The following is a 22101-nucleotide window of genomic DNA, read 5'->3' on the forward strand; positions in this document are numbered from 1 at the left end:
TGAACATTTTATTGAAGTAACAGAGCAAATAGAAGAAATTAGCAATAAAATGGGAAATTTGTCCACCAACTCTGACAATGATTTAGTTCATACAACACTTTGCATTTTTCGGAAATGGCAGAATATCAGTTACTGAAACACTTCAAAGAAAAAGAAGATAAGATTAACGAACAGTAGAAGGAAGACAACAGAAGGCTTGAGGCGCAGCTCAAATGCATCGAAAACAGCCTCGCTGATGATGACGGAAAGGATCGCGAGCAGAAACCTTCTTGTTTCACTACCCAAGCAATAGAGAATACAGAAAACTATGACCATCTCTGGCGTCTTGGGGAACAGCAGTTTATGCCAAAAAATACGCCACAGGAACACAGTGAGAGTAGCGCATGGCGGAGTCAAAATTTCGGGCCCCCAAAACGCGAGGAAACTTTTGACTGTAAACACATTTCAGGGGTTTGTCAGTTTAAAACATTCCGTAATTATAATGACGAAATATATCCCCAAGCATGGCTGAACCAGCTTTATTACGCTATTCCACCTACGTGGCCTTTAGAACACAAGCTAGAATTCACATGCAGTGTTCTTGAAAATGAACCTGCTGTAAGAATTCGAGCACTCATTGGCGAATGCCGTTCTGATGAAGATTTTTACAACGCTTTTCTCTCAGCGTACGGTGTTAAACACTGCATATTCGTGTTGCAAAACTTCCATCTCTACACAGTACACTGAAGATGTGATCAGACGCAACAGACACCTTTACTACCCATTCAGTCCACCTGAATTGATCTGAATTTGTTTGATAAAATTACCGACACATTTACGCCAAATTATCACAGCGAGCAGGTGCAAATACAATCTTGAGGAATATGTTAATTTATTACAAGAATTAGAGCTTGTCTGTGACAGTAAAAAGATTGGCATACAAGCATCAAAGAAGTTTGACAGGCGTGACACTCTTTGTTCTAGTAATGATAGCAGAATTACGGGTCATACAGTAGGTTTCACAACAAAAGAAATATCAGACACAACCGACAAAACCACCCGTATAACAAGAATATCTGGCGTCAAAAGAGCTAGCAAAATTGTCAACATTTTCAGAGATATGACCAGCAACATTTTAATCAAAACATAAATCAGTACCGTAACGCAAATAAGTATAACGATAAACAATAAAACGTTAACAGACATGTATGCAATTGGCAATGTAATGTTTCAAATAAAGGTAGCTCCTGGCACAGCCAAAACCCTTCAAACTTTAATCAGAGATCAGGTCAGTAGAACCAACACAATCAGCAACAGTGGCAAAATTCAGGACAGTTCAACCAAGACAGACAAGTCAAAATCGTTCAAGTATGTAATGCCAAGCCAAATGATAACCAGAGCAACAAAAGAGGTTAACAATGACTTGTAACTCCTGCAGCTGGCGAAAACAGTTATTCAAAAGAAATGTCCGCTGCCATAACAAAAAATTGCAGAAACTTTGAGGAAATTAGGGACATCATATTAGAAGAAAAGGAAACACACACTAAACCACTTCTTCATCCTGTTATTACAATCAAAGTTGCCAATCAAAATGTTACTGCCATGTTTAATTCTAATAGTGCGGTATCTGTTATCAGCGAGGCTGCATACAACAAGTTCACTAAGAGTATTGTCTACCCTACATTATGGCTAAGAAAGACAAAGATTCTAGATACAATCTCAGGAAAGTCTGTCTATGTTAAAAACGAGACATGCAATGAGTTTAGTTGTCAAGGTCATTGTTTTGCCACCAACATTTTAATTGTGCCACTTCTTAATACAAAAGTGATCCTTAGCATTAATTTCCTTAATCAGCACAATGCTATTATGAATTTAAAAAAACGTTGAGTTTAATCTCAAACTCTCAGTTGAACAAGTTAAGTTTTAAGTTTGAGAACTGGCTTAGTATTCAAGACGAGGAAGTTAATCGACTTTGTTTTTTGTATGATGACACTTTCAGAAATTTTACGACAAAAATATTTATCCTGGTGATTATTCTATCAATGTCTTACTCGATTATGTAATACAAGAGAGATTGAGTGATGTTGAGACTGGGGAATCTTATATGAAACAACAGTTAGGTAACATCTTACGTACTTATTCTTTGGTGTTTACCCGTAAACCAGGTACTATTAGAGGTTTCCAGTATAAGTTCCAAGTCAAAGAGCATACCAAAATTTTGTGTCAGACCATATGTTATACTTGCATATTATAGAGACAAGGTAAAGAAAAAAAAGTACAAACAATACTAGAAAACCGCGTGATTAAGCCTACAATCATTTCATACAACAGGCCTTTACATGTAGTAGAAAAACGAGATAAATGTATTAGATTAGTGCTTGATTCAAGACAGGTTAACACTATCATTATATCAGAAACAAACAGGCCACAGACTTGAGATGAGCTTTTGGAAATTTTTTTCGGCATATAAGTTCCATCCTCTATTGATTTGGGATAAAGCTTTCAGCAGATGGAGTTGCATACTCACTATCAACAGTACACTTCTTTCCTCTGCTTCAGCACATGTTATCAGTTTAGAAAGATACCATTTCGTCTCAGTATCTCTTCAGCTGTCTTCATTCGTGGGACTAATAACATACTCCCTGAGAATTTGAGAACCCGCCTAACTACACATGTTGATGACATACTTATAGCAGAATCCGACTGCTCTTTACACAGTCAGGTTCTGGCAGATCTTTTAAACATCTTCGAAGATACGGTCTCACTGTTAACTTAGAGAAATCACAGTTTGGTCAAAAGAATATCAACTCCCGGGATACATCATTTCGCCTGACAGTGTACCTCCAGACCATGACTTGGTAGAATCAAGTAAATAAATCCTTCATCCTGCTACAAAAAAGCAAGTAAGAAGTTTTCTGGGAGTCGTCAATTTCTACCGCCGTTTTTTGGAATTAAAATCATACACAACACCTAATCTTTGTACTCTCACCAGTAAAAATACACCCTGGGTTTTATCTGAACAAGTGCAAATGAAATTTTAAAATTTAAAGGAAGCTCTTCTCTTTGTACCCATCTTAGTACACACTGCCCAAACCATTACAATTCTAAACTGAACCATGAGTGTTTGTGTTGCGGGGCATTGATGCATCAGGAGTAGAACTTTAGCATTACTGACATTCCAGGAGAGCAAAATATTATTGCTGACACGCTTTTTTTGATCACCTATTGGCTTTAAAGAAAATTTTGAGTACACTTTAGATATCAGCTTCAGTCTCTTATATTTGAAAAAGGTAGCATTCGAAAATTTCAGCACAGTTTCATTGCAGAACTTAGCACAGGAACAAATGAAAGACAGTATTTGGTGTGACATCATCGAAAAATGGCACAATAAGGAAAATGTTGCAATTGTTATTACCATTTAGTAAAAAATGGCATTCTCTTTAAATGTAACGCTCTAAATGGTACATACTGGATAGTATGTATCCATGCAGATGTTACCAACAAGTTGATCTGGTACACCCACCTCAGCTATCTCATTTTGGACCATGAAAGTGCTTTAACAAATTAAAGATGTCGAGCTATTTCAACAATATGGATCGAATACGCAAACTTTTAGCAGTCTATAAGCTATGTCAAAAGCCAAACCTGCCACCATATCTCCGTACCTTTATTCCCAATTATACGTTAAAAGCTTAAAGATTTTGCAGCAATTGACCTCCTTGTATCCCTGGTCAGCTCAAGGGATGGATACACATACATCTTTGCAGCAGTCGAGCATCTAGGGTTCAAAATCAGCAACTTTATCACCTTTACGCAAAGCAACAGTGAGAAATGTGTCACAAGCTTTCACAAAGATTTTCTTAAAGCACATTGGTTACGTCAGTAATCTCAGATAATGGAGTACAGTTACGTCCTAAAATTTGGTTAAACACATTAAAGGCTCACGGAATACAACCCGTGTTTATATCTTTATATTCGCCTCACTCAAATTCTTCTGAGAGAATTATGAAAGAGATTAATTAGCTTTGTCGATTATACTGCCATGAACAACACAAGAACTGGAACAAATACATCTCCTACTTTCAAACCATATTAAATGATTTACCTCATGACTCTACATCGTTACTACTCACTCTAGTCTTAAAAAAACAAGGAACCCTCTGACAAAATAAGAGAATTAATACAGTTTCCTAATGTGAGAAAATTAAGACGCAAGAATGTTATTGAGATGGCTATCACTCACATTAAGGACGCAGCAGAAAAATGTCAAAAACTCTACAATGATAAAGATAAAATTAGGAAGTTTGAAGTAGGACAGAAGGTATTCATTACAGTACATCACATATCCGCCAAAGCTAAGTCATTAAGAAAAAGATTGTTCCTATTGTACAACGGACATATAGGTTCAAACGAATGCCAGATGAAAATGCAATAAAGGTAGAAACATTATGCACTAAAAATCGAGAGGTTTGTATCACATTTCACAAGTGTATCCTTGAATTGTTTTTGTTTATTTGTCATGACACATATTACACTTTTCTGATTATATTGCACTCAGTAGTGAAACATGACACATACACCTTTCTGTTTCTGGGTTAACTTTGGTGATGTGTTGGTACATTTGTGAGAAATGATAAATATTCCTGCAATTCAATCTGCACAGTGAAACGTTTTATGAGCTATATTGAAAATATATTAAAGTAGCGTGGAATATAGAATGAAACGATGACATCCTGTGGAACAGTTAGTTTTGTAGAGTGTGGCTAACGGATACACAGAGAATGAAAAGCTACGATATTGCTAGTGATGTAGCCTACATATTGTCTACTTGTGTGTGAACAGAACAGAGAAACTATAATATATTTATTTATTTATTTATTTATTTAACCTGGCAAGATTAGGGCCATCAGGCCCTCTCTTACATCTAACCAGGCATTCTACTTATTTTACAGTCATATGTTTTAGTAGGCATGTTAAACTACATCTAATACAAAAAGTGAGATAAACAATTAGAAAGGTACACCTCGAAAAATACATTATTGAAGAGAAAGATTTAAGATAGGAGTGCTGGCAGCAGGGAGTATGAGGGAGACTCATGGTGAAGGGAGGAGAAGAATAGAGAGACATGATGAAACATAATTAAGGAAAATATAAAGGAAAAGGAGACTGCGTGGCTAATAGAGATAGATGAAGAGGAAGGCATCTCAGGAGCAAGATAGGAGACGCTAGCTTTGCTATTTGACAGATGAGAGGATTGGCCTTGCACATTAATTTTGTGGAGAATTTTATGCGGATGATAGTAGGAAATGCTTCAACTTCTTCTTAAAAGCAACAGGAGATTGAATTTTCCTCAAGGTAAGGGGCAGTTTGTTCCAGAGGCGGACAGCGGCAACTGAGAAGGAGTTTGCAAAAGTTTTTGTTTTGTGAGTGGGCACAGTTAGGATATCAGATAAGAGTGACCTCGTGTTTCGATTATGATGGCATGACAGGTTTTTAATCTCTGAAGCTAGGTACTGGGGTGCTTGCGCGATGAGGAGTCGGTGAAGTAGACATAGAGTGTGGTAGTCACGCAGTTTGTCCGGCCGCACCCACCCTAGCTCGGAGTATGAAGCACTAATATGATCATATCGGCGAATGTTGCAGGTGTAACGCACACAGGCATTCATGGTTAGCTCTAGCCGTCTTTTGTTTTCACTACTCATGCCTTGTTGAATCACATCACAATAGTGGAGGTTCGGTAGAACGAGTGCTTGCACGAGCTGGCGTTTCAAGTCCTGTGGGAATATGTTCCGAAACTTTTTGAGAGCATAGAGACAAGCAGACGTCTTTCGGCACACTGCGACTGTATTCTCCGCCCAGTTGAGATGCTCGTCCAAAGTTGCACCCAATTTCTTCACTGTTTTCTGATATGGTATTGGAGTATCTTCGAGCAGAATAGGAGGTAGCCGTTCGCGGAAATCTGAACTTATTAATTTCTGATGGGCTATTAAGATTACTTGCGTCTTTTTTGCATTTAATTTAAGCCCCAGGTTTTTCGCCCATGTCACTACTGAAGACAGATCATCATTCATCAGAGCGATTGCAGTGTTTACGTCTTCAGGTCATTGCACTATCAGAGAAATTAAGCTGTTGCATTTTTCTGAGTAATATGTCAAAGTTAACAGTGTCAAAAGCTTTGCTGAAGTCCAGCAGCCTCAATATTGTTGCCTTTCGATTGTCGATGGCATATTTCAGGTCATCAGTTACTTTAATTAGAGCAGTGTTTGTGCTGTGATGTTTACGGAAACCGGATTGAAATTTGTCATATAGACTAAATTCATGCAAGTGTTCAGTGATTTGGTCATGAACAATATATTCAAGTGCTTTGGAAACAGCAGGCAGTATGCTAATTGGTCGGTAATCACTAGGCAGTTGCGGGTTTTCGATCTTAGGGATGGGTCGAATTATGCTTCTTTTCCATGCAGTGGGGTATATTCCGTTCACGAGGGAAAAATTAAATATGTCAGTTAAGACAGGTACTAAGATATCGGCAACATTCTTAATCATGGTTATACCGATACTGTCGTTGCCTATTGCATCAGAAGAGATTCTCATTATTGCTTTTCTTGCCGTATTTGTTGTTACATGTTTTAGATGGAAGGTATCGTTGTTAGTTGTCCTGTTTGGGGATTCTTGTGGACGGTAATTATCAGCCGTGCTGAGAAGAATTCATTTAATTCGTTAGCTGACACATGAAAAGTAGTTTCCGATTTTGCCTTTCCGACCCCCAAGCTACGGAGATTCTTCCATAGAGTCGTGGGTGTCAGATCGCTGCATACAAGGGAGCGAGCGTGCCTGATTTTGGCATTGCGAATGCATTGTTTCACTCTGTTCTGTAGCTTTCTATATTCTTCGAAACGCTCGGGTTTCGGATCTGCCTTGAAACGCCTGTGGGCAGCATCCCTATTAGTCATCATTTGACGTAATTCAGCTGTCAGCCATGGAGCAGGAGATTTTCTTACACGGACTGTGCGCACAGGTGCATGTTTGTCATAGAGGGCAGTGAGTTTATCACCAAGTTTATTAATTTTGCCGTCGATTGTAGGATCTCTGATTATTTGATGCCATGAGATTTCTGAGCAATCGGCTGTGAGAGCGTCAAGGTCAATACGTTTCATGTTCCTACAAGTTATGTAACGCGATTTGATCCTTGGGGGCTGCACAGAGTAGGCCAGGAATATTACATCATGTGCTGAGAGGCCAGGGGCCGATGATTGACCAACATCTCTTACTTTTCAGTCTGTTTCGTTGCGATCACGTCTATAAGAGTATGACTGTGCGCCGTATGGTGTGTAGGTTGTAATGGAAGAATGTTCATGCTATTGCAACTAAACAATCTTCTTAGGTTTATTGCGGAGGGAGTGTCTCTTAGCAGGTCTATGTTCAAGTCACCCATTACGATGACATGTTCGTATTGACACTGAAGTGAATGTAATTCCGACTGGAAGGAACTCATTGAGCTTATTTTTGGCGGCTTGTACACGACGCCAGTCAAGAATTTCCGACTTTGTATATTTATTTCAATGAACATGAATTCAGCCTCTTTTTCTTCAGCAGGATTTGACGTACATAAGACTTTCGCTTTGAGATCTGTTCGTATATATGCGCCGACCCCGCCACCTCGCTTTTGTGATCTGTCTGCCCTAAGAAATGTGTACCCTGGGAGATGAATAGATGCAGAGGATATGTGTGGTTTCAACCACGTTTCGGATAAGAGGATTACGTGGTAGTTTAGTTGGTGGAAGAGGAGGCTAAGTTCTTCGTAATGCGCAGGTAAAGACTGAATGTTGCAGTGAGCTGCTAAAAGCTCGGACGCGTTCCGCTGAGCAGCCTGGAGTAGGGTGGCAGACTGGTTTGTCCCTTTGTTAGGCACTACCTGCCGCGAGGGGCACTGGCCGGTGCTTCCGCCAAGTGACATATTACAGGGGTGTCCGAGATTTTACGCGCCCTGTTTGTGACTCCGCGAGAGCCGAAAGAAAAGCGACTGCAAGAGATTTCCTGAGGTTGCGGGAGTATAGAAAATGGATTAGTGGTATTCGGTGCAGGGAGAATATGACCAAAATATTGAGTCAGATGGGATGAATGTCGATAATTACAGGGTGTACGTTGTGTAGTTTAGGTGTTTAGTAGTATCTCGTTGTGCTTGAAACTATATGAGGTTATATTTCCACTTACACTGTTATTGAGGTAAGGAGAAGTGACACTCTGCTTCTGGCTTACATACAGCTGTGACAACATTACATTCCTCTATGTTTAACGAGAGAATAGGAAACCAGTATGTAATGACGACTTCTTTGGTTCGTTGGAGAGGATATTTTTACTGTGCACACATTTTCACTTATGATCCTTACATGTACAAATACGAATGGCATTTAGTCCCTATACAGCAGTATTTATCTCAGTGTATCTGATTTGAGAAATGTGATAACAGTTTTCTTTTCTGAACAATTTACTTTAGTATGAAACATGTGCTTTTCTGGATTTTGTTGAAGACAGTGAATTTATTCTGTAAATAGTGTTTGTGATCCAACTGTGACTCTGTAGTATAATGTGGCTCATGCTATTAAACACCATTTCTCATCTTGCAGATCTTAAGACAGTTTTCTATGACAACAGCGTTTTATGGAATAAAAAAGGAGGGGAAAGAAAATACAGCATAATGATGATGACTAGTGTCATAGAGCACACATTAAAGAAATAAAAGATAGTTTTATATGAAAATATATACAGTTATGGAACGAAAACATAATGACCCAATTTTCTTACCTTTTTTCAGATTTTCCAGATTTCTTTACTTCACAATGTGTGTTCTTGTTCATTACTATCTGTATGGTAAATACTGTGAATGTGTTTATTTATACATACGTTCTCTGGATATTTTATGTTTTATATGTAGTGGGAATGCATCTTTGTATGAGTCTGACGTACTGTACTTTGAGTTTTCTCTGCTTTATTTACTGGAGAGTTTGGCTTCAAGTAGGATTTGTTTTCTTTTCTTGATGTTAATGAATGAGAGAATTTGGGTATCCCATCAACTAGATTAAGCATTAATTTTAAGGTTTATCATAGAACAGCAACATAAAACTTAGCCTCAAGTGAGTGAGAAAGAGAATGTCAGAAATAAAGATATACATTGGTGTGACATGTGGATAAAGTAAGAATGTATAAAGGTATACAAAGTGGTAGATACTGCAGTATTTTTTTGGTATAGCAAGGGAAATGAATTTTGGTACAGGTAGAAGAAATGAATTTATGTCAAGAGAGAAAGGAAATGAGTATGTTATATTCTCGTGAAGTGGCTGAAGATGAGTTTTTCTAGGCAGATGAAAAGCAAGCTTGCTAATAGAATGACAAAGAGGTTTATGAGCAATAGATGATGAAACAGAGGTATATGATTTATATATGAAGACACAGAGGTTTATGTGTAATACATGATGAAAAAGTGATCTATGAGTCTATAAAACAGGTATTTGAATGTATGATGAAATTTTGATTAATATATGGGTCCATGGACAATGCATTTGGAGTAGTGTTCATCAGAGATCTCATAAACAGAAATGTGAAGCTTCGAAGTGTTAAATGCTTGACACAAAATATTTTGACTTTTGCTGATGGGTGACTGAGATGCAATTTTTCCATTCCTCTTTACGTATTATGTTACATTTTCTTCTCTTGGATTTATGTCTGAGTTCTTGTATATACATTTCATAATTCAATTTTGTGATTCTTAATGCACACTCTACTATTTTTATGCACCTTGTGTTTTACTGTTAAAAATGTGCACTTGCAATTCAATGAACTAAGAGGATGATAATTTAGAACATTTTCGTTTAAATGTATGCTTATGTTTTGCCAGTAGATATGTACAGTTGTCTAGGTTAATCATTTCATGTTTCTATGGTTTATGATGTACGAACAATTCTTTTGCACATGTGTATTGGACTCCATTGTTTTTATTCTTCCTTCTGAATTTATATGCAAATATTGATGTACACATGTACTTGATTCCATTGGTTTTCTTCTTTAGGTGTGTGTATGCAACTTCTATTCTGTTTATGCTCAGTAGTTTGCACACCACTAACAATTTACGAAGATATGCTGATTATTGTACTATACGAAAGATCTGTACCTAAACACTGGAAACTTGCTCAAGCTACACCAATACCCAAAAAGGGAAATAGGAGTAATCCGCTGAATTACAGGCCCATATCACTAACTCCATACGGTTTTGGAACATGCACTGTGTTCGAACATTATGAATTACCTCGAAGAAAACTATTTATTGACACAGTGTTAGCAGGGTTTCAGAAAATATCGTTCTTGTGAAACACAGCTAGCACTTTATACTCATGAAGTAATCGGTGCTGTCGACATGAGACATCAAACTGACTCCATATTTTTAGATTTTCAGAAGGATTTCGACACCATTCCTCACAAGCGTCTTCTAACCAAACTGCGTGTCTATGGAATACTGCCTCAGTTGTGCGACTGGATTCGTTATTTCCTGTTAAAAGCGTCACAGTTCGTAGGGATAGACGGAAAGTCATCAATTAAAACAAAAGTAATATCCGGCGTTCCCCAATTAAGTGTTAAGGGCTTTCTATTATTTGTGATGTATGTTAATGACATAGGAGACAATCTAAATAACCCTCTTAGATTATTTTCAGATGATGCTGTCATTTACCATCTTGTAAAGTTACCAGATGACCAAAACAAATTGCAGAATGATTTAGATAAGATATCTGTATGGTGCGAAAAGTGGAAATTGACCCTGAATACAGAAGAGTGTGAAGCTATTCACATGAGTACTAAAATAAATCCACTAAATTTCTATTACGCGATAAGTCACAGAAATCTGAAAGCTGTAAATTCAACTAAATACTTAGGCATTAAAATTACAAGTAACCTAAGTTGGAACGATCACACAGATAATGTGGTGGGTAGAGCAAACCAAAGATTGCGATTCATTGACGGAACAAAAGTGCTACAGGACTACTAAAGAGACTACATTACACCACGCTTGTCTGTCCTGTTCTGGAGCAATTTTGTGCCGTGTGGGATCCGCATCAAGCGGGACTTACGGATAACATCGGAAAAATTCAACTAAGGGCAGCTCGTTTTGTGTTATTGTGAAATAGGGGAGATAGTGCCATAGACATGATACGTGAATTGGAGTGGGAATCATTAGAACAAAGGCGTTTTTCGTAGCGACGGGATCTTCTCATGAAATTTTAATCACCAGGTTTCTCCTCCCGTTGCGAAAGCATTCTGTTGGCACCCACTTACATAGGGAGAAATGATCATCACGATAAAATAAGAGAAATCAGAGAAAAAATTAAGTGTTCCTTTTTCCTGCGCGCCTTTCGAGTGGGGAATGGTAGAGAGACAGATTAAAGGTGGTTCACTGAACCCTCTCCCAGGCACTTTATTGTGAATGGCAGAGTACTCACGTAGATGTAGATGTTGTTACAAACTCTGCCCTACTGTGTGCTACCAACGACAGTGAATTTTACAATCAATTGATAAGACTTTTACAATTTGCTCTTTGTGATGAGTCTATGAATGAGAACTATATGTTGCAATTTAGTATCTGTCAGGTAGAACCTGTGCCATAAACAGTGTACTGTGAAAGTGACTGTGATCTAGGACACTGTGCTATTCCGAGTGTCTAGTTATCCCTTTGGTCAATGTGGAGACTTATCCTGCCACATCACACAGTCCTCCATCTTCTGCACCCGTGGTATGCCTGCACCTGCCTTGCCTATCAATGGATATAAAAGAGGTGCTGGCTTATCCTTGGTACAAGTACGATGGAATATCTACAAGATGCAAACGCTTACAATAGCACATCTGGCATACTGCTGCTTTTGCTATGCTCCTGTACCATGGATTGGAGTGCTGCCTGCAGTGAAATTTTTTGTATTGACTTATTTTTCGCATTGTAGATGCTGTGTGTGGGTTTCCTAGGTGAAGTTACTTGAAACAGACAATTATTCTTCAGACAATTTGCTGGATTTAGATGATGTATGAAATAATGGATGTGTCATGTTCTGAACATTGAACAAGTAGGACTTTAGCCAAGTTTCGCCCTGTCTTAATGGAAGGTGTGATATAAACCTTAAAAGGATCTGTGTTGAGAAATAATTTGTCAATACTAGACTGCTTACTAATGAAGCTGTGAATTCACAAATATTTTTAACTATGTGGTTGTGCATCCACACATAGAAATGTAGTATCGTTAGCAAATCGTTCTAGCAAATTTCATTTTTAAGAATTTAAGTATTGCTTTCAAAAAATTTTTCTATTTCCCTACTTCCATGGCAAGCTATTAAAACACAAATTTTTTTCTTCACGGAGTGAGAGATATTATAAGATGGCTATTTTTTATGATGTTATTGGATATGTTAAGATTTTTAAAGGATAATGAAATATTTGAAGAATTGTGGTCAGAGAAACATTTGTTAGGCAACAGTATCTATATATGCGATAGCAGCACTGTGGAGTCATAGAATCTTTGACAGCTAGTAGTGGACAACGGCGATGTGCAGCAGCCGGATTTTTTCGATGAGTATATACTATAATGCATGGGCGCTATTTTGAAACTATGTGAGTTGCAGATTCATTATTAGGAGGAATGATGACTCAGAACAATGGTTGGATAGCATACGGACATAAAAAGCGTTTGAAATGAAGAACAATGATTATTTGACGAGGTAAAAGTTTATTTTTATTTTTGTAGACTTTTATTGTTGGTCCACTTCACCCTCGTCACAGTCGAGTTTTTGATAATTATTCTATTGAATGATCTTCTCGGTTAATTTACTGTACAATGGAAGTTATTAAATGAAATGAATTTTCATTGTAAAGTCTGTGATTGTTTTTTTTTATAAGTTACTTCCAAACTAAAATTTCAGAACTGAAGGGTTGAGTCATGTGTTTCATTCGGATTCTGAGTCAAGATTATGAACTCAGTTTCCCTGGTACAACTGTAGTTAGTTTTTAGCAGTACTTTTTTAGGTGTTGCGGCGGTCTGCTGTGTTGCTATTTCTGCCAGTTTTTCAATTTGCGAGATTCACAATACATGATTATTTAGTTTCCTTTGTGCTTTGTCAGTTCTGTCAGTTTCTTAATTTTACTAGGGCAATAAGTCAGTGAATAAATTTTCGTGTGTTTCATGTTACATTCCTATAAATGTCGAAATTACAGTTACGTTTTTTCAAACAGTTCGCACTGACCAAGCCCATTGAGCGTAAAATTATTAGTTTGCTTCTTTATTTGCTTGTGAGTGAGATCAGTTTTCACACATACAGGATTCTTTTCAATTTCATGTACGTAAGTTATGTGGCTTTGAGCTCAGTAGCAGATTTAGCTTGTCAGGTCACATTCCCAGGTTTGCATTTAAGATAACACACTCAAGTAAAGGCTACTCACTTACACAGGGTTATAGTCTAGCTCTGAAGTTCTTTAATCTGTACATTGAGAAAGCAGGAAAGGGAATCAGAGAAAAACTTGGTAAACCAATTCAGTTTCAGGAGAAGAAATAAAAACCTTGAGGCTTGTCGATGACATTGTAACTATGTCAGATGCACCAAAAGGACTTATAAGAGCAGTTGAGCGGAATGTAAGAATCTTGAAAAGAGGATACAACATGAACAACAACAAAAGGAAAAAAAGGATTATGAGATGTAGTCGAATTAAATCAGGCGATGCTGAGGGAAATAATGTAAGAAACAAACTACCTAAAGTAGCAAACGATTTGTGCTGTTTGGGCAGTAAAATAACTGATGATGGCCGAAATAGAGAGGATATAAAATGTAGACTAGCAATGGCAAGAAAAAGAGTTTCTGAAGATTTGTATTTAAGTAATGTATTATTTTTTTTATTTTGGACACGATCACTCTTTACAATAGTCGGCACCAATTTCGGCCTTCAGCATATGAGGTCTCTAACATCTAAAGATGGTCTTTGAAGGCCGAAACCGGTTATAATTGTACTATAAGAAAGTGACTGTGTAAAAAAAATAACTTATAAGTCAACAATTCCCTGCAAACGGAATGTCGTTTTTACCAAAATAGATCAGGAAGTTTTTTGTGAGGGTATTTGTCTGGAGTGCATCCATGTAAGTGAAACATGGACGATAAACAGTTTAAACTAGAAGGGAATGGAGTCTTTTCAAATGTGATGCTACAGAATGGTACTGAAACATAGATACGTAGATTACGTTAGTAATGAGGAGATAGTGAATGGAATTGAGGAGAAAGGAGATTTGTGATTTAACTTGACTAAAATAAGAGATCGGTTGATAGAACATATTATGAGACATCATGGGATCATCATTTCAGTAACTGAAGGAAGAATGGGGGCAGGGGGGGGGGGGAATCCTAGAGGGAGACCAAGAGATAAATACAGTAGGCAGATTCAAAAGGATGTAGGCTACAGCAGTTCTTAAGAGATGAAGAGTTTTGCACAGAACAGAATAGCATGGAGATGTCAATCAAACCAGTCCTCGGACTGAAGACCATAACAGCAACTAGAACAACATGCTGCCACAGCTATTAAGGAGAGGTAAGCGAGTGAGGGTGCTGAGTTTTAAGTCCAGAAGCCGAGGTAGCCTTTGAGTATGTAGAACTTTGGGTGGGGAAAGAGATTATTGCAATGAAAACAAAAGAGGGTATCACAAAGAAAAATGTTGCAAATGTGTTGTAAAGGATTGTCAATAACTGTATCTATGTAGAAAACATTATGTTCAATATAGAGACTGTAGATTAATTTAAAAGTGTTAACATAGACGAAGGGATACAATCCTGGCAATGGGAAGTCTTTCCTTTGGCTGACACGCAGTTCGCCAGTGAACATGCACCAGAGGAAAAAGAATGCAGGAAGACATTAGTGGAGACATGGAGTGGACAGAAGAAGAGTTTAAGTACACTTGAAACTTGTGTGTGTGTGTGTGTGTGTGTGTGTGTGTGTGTGTGTGAGTGAGTGAGTGAGTGAGTGTATGTGTGTGTGTGTGTGTGTGTGTGTGTGTGTGTGTGTGTGTGTAGGTTGTGTGTGAGTGTGTGTGTGTGTGTGTGTGTGTGTGAGTGAGTGTGTGTGAACACACAGAAGTATAATCTAATGCAATCCAAATCAGCAGTGGTGCATTTTTATCGAGCATGCGTGGAAGTACTTTCTTAGTAATGCAAAATTTCATATTTGAAAGACACCTAGGTAATTATACATCGAAGTGTGCATAATTGAGGATGTATACCGGTTTACTACGATGAATATTTGCTGCTGATATGTCCAGTAAAAACCCATGAATGTTCGAAAAGAACTTAGCCTTAGAGACGAAATATTTACCCTTCTCGTGAAGTTTTGGAACTTTCTCGTTTTGTGGTAGGTATGTATCGATAAGATTAAGCCTCATTACCCATGATGATTTTCTTCAGGAGAGAACTGTCCACACTTTGCGCTTCGGCCAAGTCGTGGCAGGCTGTCACATGTCGTTACTTTTATTCAGGGATCAGGATGTGCGGGACTTTTCTCTTCCTCAAAATATTTTGGAGAATGGCTTGAACACTAGATTTAGAGATGTTGCTCCATTGTGACTTGTGACAGAACAGCAATGACTCGCTACGGCCACACGTTCAGTACTCAAACTGCCCGTTCATAACTGACTGGTAGAATGCACAATTGTTGCTTAAGTTTATTTGTTGAAGCTGCCACCGTAGTTACTACGCTGAAGTCGCTGACAAGCCAGGAATCAACTTAGTCTCGCAACGTTTTGGACAGACAGTGTATGTGACAGCTCCTTGTTTTTCATATTTTTGTAATTGGACACATCATCAATGATATAAATGATAATCCAGTAACGAATGGCCTCTCTGATCGTGATGCACAACTAGCCATACTAAACAACCTGTATGATTACACTGTAGTGGTATAATGGAAAACAGAGTAATTACTGAAAAACAACAGGAAAGTCAAGGCGGTCTAACAGGAAGATCATTGGAGATATGTGTATGATATGTCAAATTTAATGTATTTACAGGTGAGTCTCTATCAATCTTTAACAGCTGCCTTCTCAAGGAAACGATGAATTATAAGACTAGTAAGACATAAAAAAGTGGATTACAAAAGGAATCAAAATAGCATGTGCAAAGAATAATAAATTATTTCAAAATGGTTGAGGACTGATTACACATGACAAGAAATATTATAAGAGATTTCATAAATCAAAAAATTCCATATAATGTCCAAAATGAATAATTAAGATAACAAAACTAAATCTACATGAGCAATAATTAAAAGATAAACTGAGAAATCACTTAAGGAATGCGAGGACTGTTCTATAAGAAAAGAACCAAATAACAAACTTCAGCTGTCAGATAGCCTTTTTATTTTGTAATCTCTTCCTTGAAGTACCTCAGGCACACATGCACAGTTGCAGGGATACAACAATAAAATATATTCAGGACGCAAAGTCTCATACGTTCAGGCGAATTACAATTACTAAATGTTCTGCCAAAGACATTAATATTGCAATTAACTCCCTAAAACCAAAAATTCTCCAGGAGTACCTGTCAATATCACAAAGGATATTTACAGAGAGACTGAAACAAATTATTTTCAGACCTCTTTACCAGGAAGACAGTGAGACAATTATAAATACCGATCTCACTAATACCTTCTTCTCGAAGGTAACAGAAAAATAACGTGTGTAAGAACCGTAGCACAACCCTCTCGAAACAAATACTTAGTTTTAATTTGAATTTCAGTCCACAGAAAACTCCATCTTTCAATTCACACACCGGAACATACAGGATTTAAATGACAAAATATTGCCAACTGTAATTTTCTGTGACTTATCAAAGGCATTTAATTGTGCAGTTAATAATATTTTTCTAGGTAAGCTTAAACATAGTCGTGTCAGATACTCTGTTGGCAACTGATTTTTATCCTAAATAAAGAATGCGAAACGTTCTGTTACGAAACTCAGGGACTTACACAATGAAACACCATCTTCAAAATGGCTGTAATCGTCACAAGATTCGATAATGGATCCACTGTCGTTCTTGTTATGTATAAATGATCTTCCATCATATATATAAGAACCAGAAAGGGTAAAGAAGAAGTAAAAGTCTGAGAATCATTAAAGCCATGAAATTTACACTCGTAATAAAAACACCAGATTTCTAACAGAAATAAAAAACACGAAACTCTTCAAGAAACTTAAACCAGTACTAACGCAACAGATCCAAGATCTCCTAGTATGAAACAAATGATTACCAGACTGTCAAGATCGGAACATCGCTGGAAAGAAACCATATTCGATACTGATCGACACGCTGAAAGACCGCCATATTGTATTTAAGGTATGGAGAAAGGTCTGTGCAGTGAAAGTACGCCAAAAACAGTGTTTTATCAAGTGCAATACTGTAATATTCAACAACAGCTCCGCCTGTGCACTAACGATGCAGATGAAGCTTTTGGAAGTCAAAATTGCTGTGGTATCAATTAAAACAATGAGGCAGAGTTCCACACAAGCCTAGGACAAAACTGAACATAAATTTTTGACCATCCACTGCCCTCCCTGTCCCCAAAATGTCCCAAAAGCCACTGCATTGTCAGAACAATTCTAGGTTAATTTAGAGTGAGAGAATTTCTCTTTAAATAACGCATGTACACATAAACGCCTGATGATGAACAAAAGAAGCTAGAAACGCATTGCAGTGTGCTGAAATAAATACGAAATAAATAAATATGACTGATATCAAAGAGATGCAAATTATTAGAAACAGTCCTGTTTTGTTCCGAGGTGACAAAAGTCATGGGATAACGACACACACAAATACGTATGGCGCCCTAGTATCACGTGTACAGGGTATAAAATGGCAGCACATCGGCGGAGCTGTCATTTGTACTTCTGTGAAAATGTTCCCGACGTGTTTATGGTCGCACGACGGGAAGTAAAGTGAAATAGTAGCTAGAGCTAGACTCATGTGACATTACACTTCGGAAATCGTTAGGGAACTCAGTATCTCGAGATCCACAGTGACAAGAATGAGCCGAGAATACCACATTTCAAGCATTACCTCTCACATCGGACAACGTAGACGGCACCAGCCTTCACTTAACGACCGCGAGCAGCAAAGTTTGCTTATAGTTGTCCTTGCTAACAGGCAAGCAACAGAGCTTGAAATAACCACGGAAATCAATGTGAGACGTACGACGAATGTATTCGTCGAGACAGTACTGTGAAAGTTCGCGTTAGTAGGCTATGGCAGCATGAGTGCCGTGGCTAACAGCACGACATCGCCTTCGGCGTCTCTCATTGGCTAGTTACCATATTGGTTGGTGCCTAGACAACTGAGAGGACCATAGCCTGATCAGATGAGTCCCGATTTCAGTTGGTAAGAGCTCATGTTAGGATTTGAGTGTGGCGCAGACCCCCTCCCCGATGCCACGACTTAAGTTGCCAACAGGGCAGTGTGCTAGCTGGTGGTGGTTCCGTAATGGTGTGGGCTGTGTTAACATGGATCAGACTGGGTTCTCTGGTCCGATCATTGAGTGGAAATGGACTTCATGTTCCTGAATCGATCATTGAGTGGAAATGGACTTCATGTTCCCAAACAACGATAGAATTTTTATGGATGACAAAGCACTGTCTCACCGGGCCGCAGTTGTTTGCGGTTTGTTTGAAGAACATTCTGGACAATTCGATCGAATGATTTGGCCATCCAGATAGACATGAATGCCTTCCATCATTTATAGACATAATCAAGAGGTCAATTCGTTTACAATATACTTCACCGGGAACACTTTCCCACTTACTGACAGCTGTAGAGGCAACATGGCTCAGTATTTCCGCAGAGGACTTCCAAAGATTTATTGAGTCCATGCCACATCGAGTTATTGCTCTACGCCGGACAAAAGGAGATCCGACACGATATTAGGAGGTATCTCATGACTTGCGTCACATCAGTGTATAATTAATTCTAATGGTGTAATTTAGGTATTTGAAAGTGTAAATAATAGATTCTTGCAAATTAGTAACCAGTTCACTGGGAGTATACCGTCATTAAATTTAGATAAAACACATTACATGCAGTTCAGTACAGAACAAGGGCAGACTACGACATTAGAAACAATGCTTGAGGGCAAACGGTTAAATGAAACGGAACATTCGAAATTCTTAGGTGTTTATATTGATCGGAACTGGAACAGGCAGGCAAATGTTACAGAGAGGCGGGGGATATCTTCAGAGTCGGTAGCTGCTTCGAATGCTCAAGTAGGCCCAGAATTTTAGACTCAATGAAGCTGTAAAGAGGCCACTACCATTCGTGTTGAGATGCCGAATGTTAGCCGAATTCTTGATCAAGGTCGACATCACCGGGCAGATATACACACATCAAAAATGTTTAGCATCACCCCGGTTCTCAGAACTCCTGAAGATTGGCGTTGACTGTGGAAATTATATCACTGACACAGTCCCTTTGACTGTTCAGAGATGTCACTAAACCCACCCATAGGTGTACACAACCATGCGTGAGCAGCGCCTATTAGACGGAGAGGGTCCGACAGCCGATCAGTTCTAGTCATTCCACCAGGAAGGAGGTGCACGGCTCGTGTTGTCTGTGGTTCAACCATGCATAGACGGTCAATATCGCGGTTCGATAGCGTCCGCATTGTTACTTTGTGCAAGGAAGGGCTGTCCAGGCGTCTCAGAGTGAACCAAAGTGATGTTGTTCGGACATGAAGGAGTTACAGAGAGACAGGAACTGTCGATGACATTCCTTGCTCAGGCCGCCCGAGGGTTACTACTGTAGTGGATGACCGCTACCTACGGATTATGGCTCGGAGGAACCCCGACAACAACGCCACCATGTTGAATAACTGCTTTTCGTGCAACCATGGGCTCCGTGATGCGTAATTTCACTCCCGACGTCCATGGCGAGGTCCAGCTTTGCAACCACGATACCATGCAGCGCGGTACAGATGGGCCTAACATCATGCCAGGTGAACCGCTCAGGATTGGCATCACGCCCTCTTCACCGATGAGGGTCGCAATGCCTTCAATCTGATAATCGTCGGAGACGTGTTTGGAGGCAACCCGGTCAGGCTGAACGCCTCAGACAAACTGTACAGCGAGTGTACCAAGGTGGAGGTTTCTCTGCTGTTTTGGAGTGGCATTATGTGGGTCCGACGTACGCCGCTGGTGGTCATGGAAGGCGCCGCAACGGCTGTATGATATGTGAATGCCATCCTCAGACCGATAGTGCAACCATATCGGCAGCATATTGGCGAGGCATTCGTCTTCATGGACGACAATTCGCGCTCTCATCGTGCACATCTTGTGAATGACTTCCTTCAGGATAACGACATCGCTCGACTAGAGTGGCCAGCATATTCCCCAGACATGAACCCTATCGTACATGCCTGGGATACACTGAAAAGGGCTGTTTATGGAGGAAGTGACCCACCAACCACTCTGAGGGATCTATGCCGGATTGCCCTTGGGGAGTGGGACAATCTGGACCCACAGTGCCTTGATGAACTTGTGGATAGTATGCCACGATGAATACAGGTATGCATCAATGCAAGAGGACGTGCTATTGGGTATTAGAGATACCGGTGTGTACAGCTGGGCCGGGCGGAGTGGCCGTGCGGTTCTAGGCGCTACAGTCTGGAACCGGGCGACCGCTACGGTCGCAGGTTCGAACGCTGCCTCGGGCATGGATGTGTGTGATGTCCTTAGGTTAGTTAGATTTAATTACTTCTAAGTTCTAGGCGACTGATGACCTCAGAAGTTAAGTCGCATAGTGCTCAGAACCATTTGTACAGCTGGGCCACGACCTCTGAATGTCTCGCTGTATGGTGGTACAACATGCAATGTGTGGTTTTCTTGAGCAATAAAAAAGGGCAGAAATGATGTTTATGTTGATCTATATTGCAATATTCTGTACAGGTTCCGGAACTCTCTTCGGGAACCGAGGTGATGCAAAACTTCTATTGTATGTGATGTAAGCATGAATTCTTCCACAGAAGGATTAGCCGAGCGGACTGAGGCGCTGCAGTCATGGACTGTGCGGCTGGTCCCGGAGGAGGTTCGAGGTTCGACTCCTCCCTCGGTCATGGGTGTGTATGTTTGTCCTTAGGAAAGTTTAGGTTAAGTAGTGTGTAAGCTTAGGGACTGAAGACCGCACAGTTAAGTCCCATAAGGTTTCACACACATTTGAACATTTTTTGAACCCACAGAAATTGACTAAACGTCAGTGAATAGTTTAATACTTCAGCCACGGGCTCTCGGCCCGGAAGTTGTAACTGAAGTAAGGACCAGCCTTGAAAGTCTGCATTATAGCTTGTTAATGTAACTAGACACTTATTAACCCGTGTTGATATATTGGGTGTGAAGTATTACCAGCAGTAGCAGAAAATTTCGAGACTGTCCCATGGAGACTGTCCCATTGTCAACACTTAATTAATCTGCCTGGTGGGGTCACAACACGGTTTATCATTTCACGAATCGCCATATTGGGGCCGCGTGTTCCTAATAATGCTGCTGGACCAGAGAAATGTACGGCGTCGCGCTGTGTGCGATATCAACCACATCCTGGTCGACATATCGCGCTCAGTTCCGGCTGTACTCGAAAGCGGAGCGGCTGCAGTCGCTTGCGGTCGAGCGCAAGGAACTGCTTATCTGCCAAAGCATTGTTTTCATCCGCCGGCCGGCCGCATTGCGACAAGGTGTAGACGGCGCCACGGGGTCTCGGTTCCGGATTCAGCAAGGTGTGCGGCCGGACTGAACACGCGCGCTTCTCGTGCGAGGAGTGAAAATCGTCGTCAGTACTCGCGAGTGGATACAGGGTTACGTGGATGACAGCGCACGCCAGGGTGGACATTCTACTCTACAGCCATGAACAGCATTACTAACGATGTGGCGGTCTTTCGGTCTCTGCCCCAGTTCAGACAAGGTAAGCTCACCTGGAGTCGTATATGTGTAGCCCGTTTGCAGCTAATCTGCGAGGCTCACGTGAGTTCCGTCCTATATAAGTAACAGCAATAGCAAAACTGCTGTAGGGAAACAAGCTGGACTTGCTT

At 39.7% G+C, this 22101-nt stretch overlaps 1 protein-coding gene across 1 annotated transcript in view; it reads left to right on the forward strand.

The window, feature by feature from the left end:
• Window positions 1-21633: 21633 nt before the first annotated feature.
• LOC126285315 (transient receptor potential channel pyrexia-like) overlaps window positions 21634-22101 on the forward strand; it is a 252608-nt gene continuing 252140 nt past the window's right edge. The window contains exon 1 of the mRNA XM_049984615.1: window positions 21634-21974. Within this exon, the coding sequence (XP_049840572.1) occupies window positions 21917-21974 (58 nt within the window). The 5' untranslated portion in view covers window positions 21634-21916. The remainder of the gene's footprint in view (window positions 21975-22101) is intronic.

This window comes from Schistocerca gregaria, chromosome 8 (genome assembly GCF_023897955.1).
Source record: "Schistocerca gregaria isolate iqSchGreg1 chromosome 8, iqSchGreg1.2, whole genome shotgun sequence".
In the NCBI taxonomy this organism is placed as follows: Eukaryota; Metazoa; Arthropoda; class Insecta; order Orthoptera; family Acrididae; genus Schistocerca; species Schistocerca gregaria.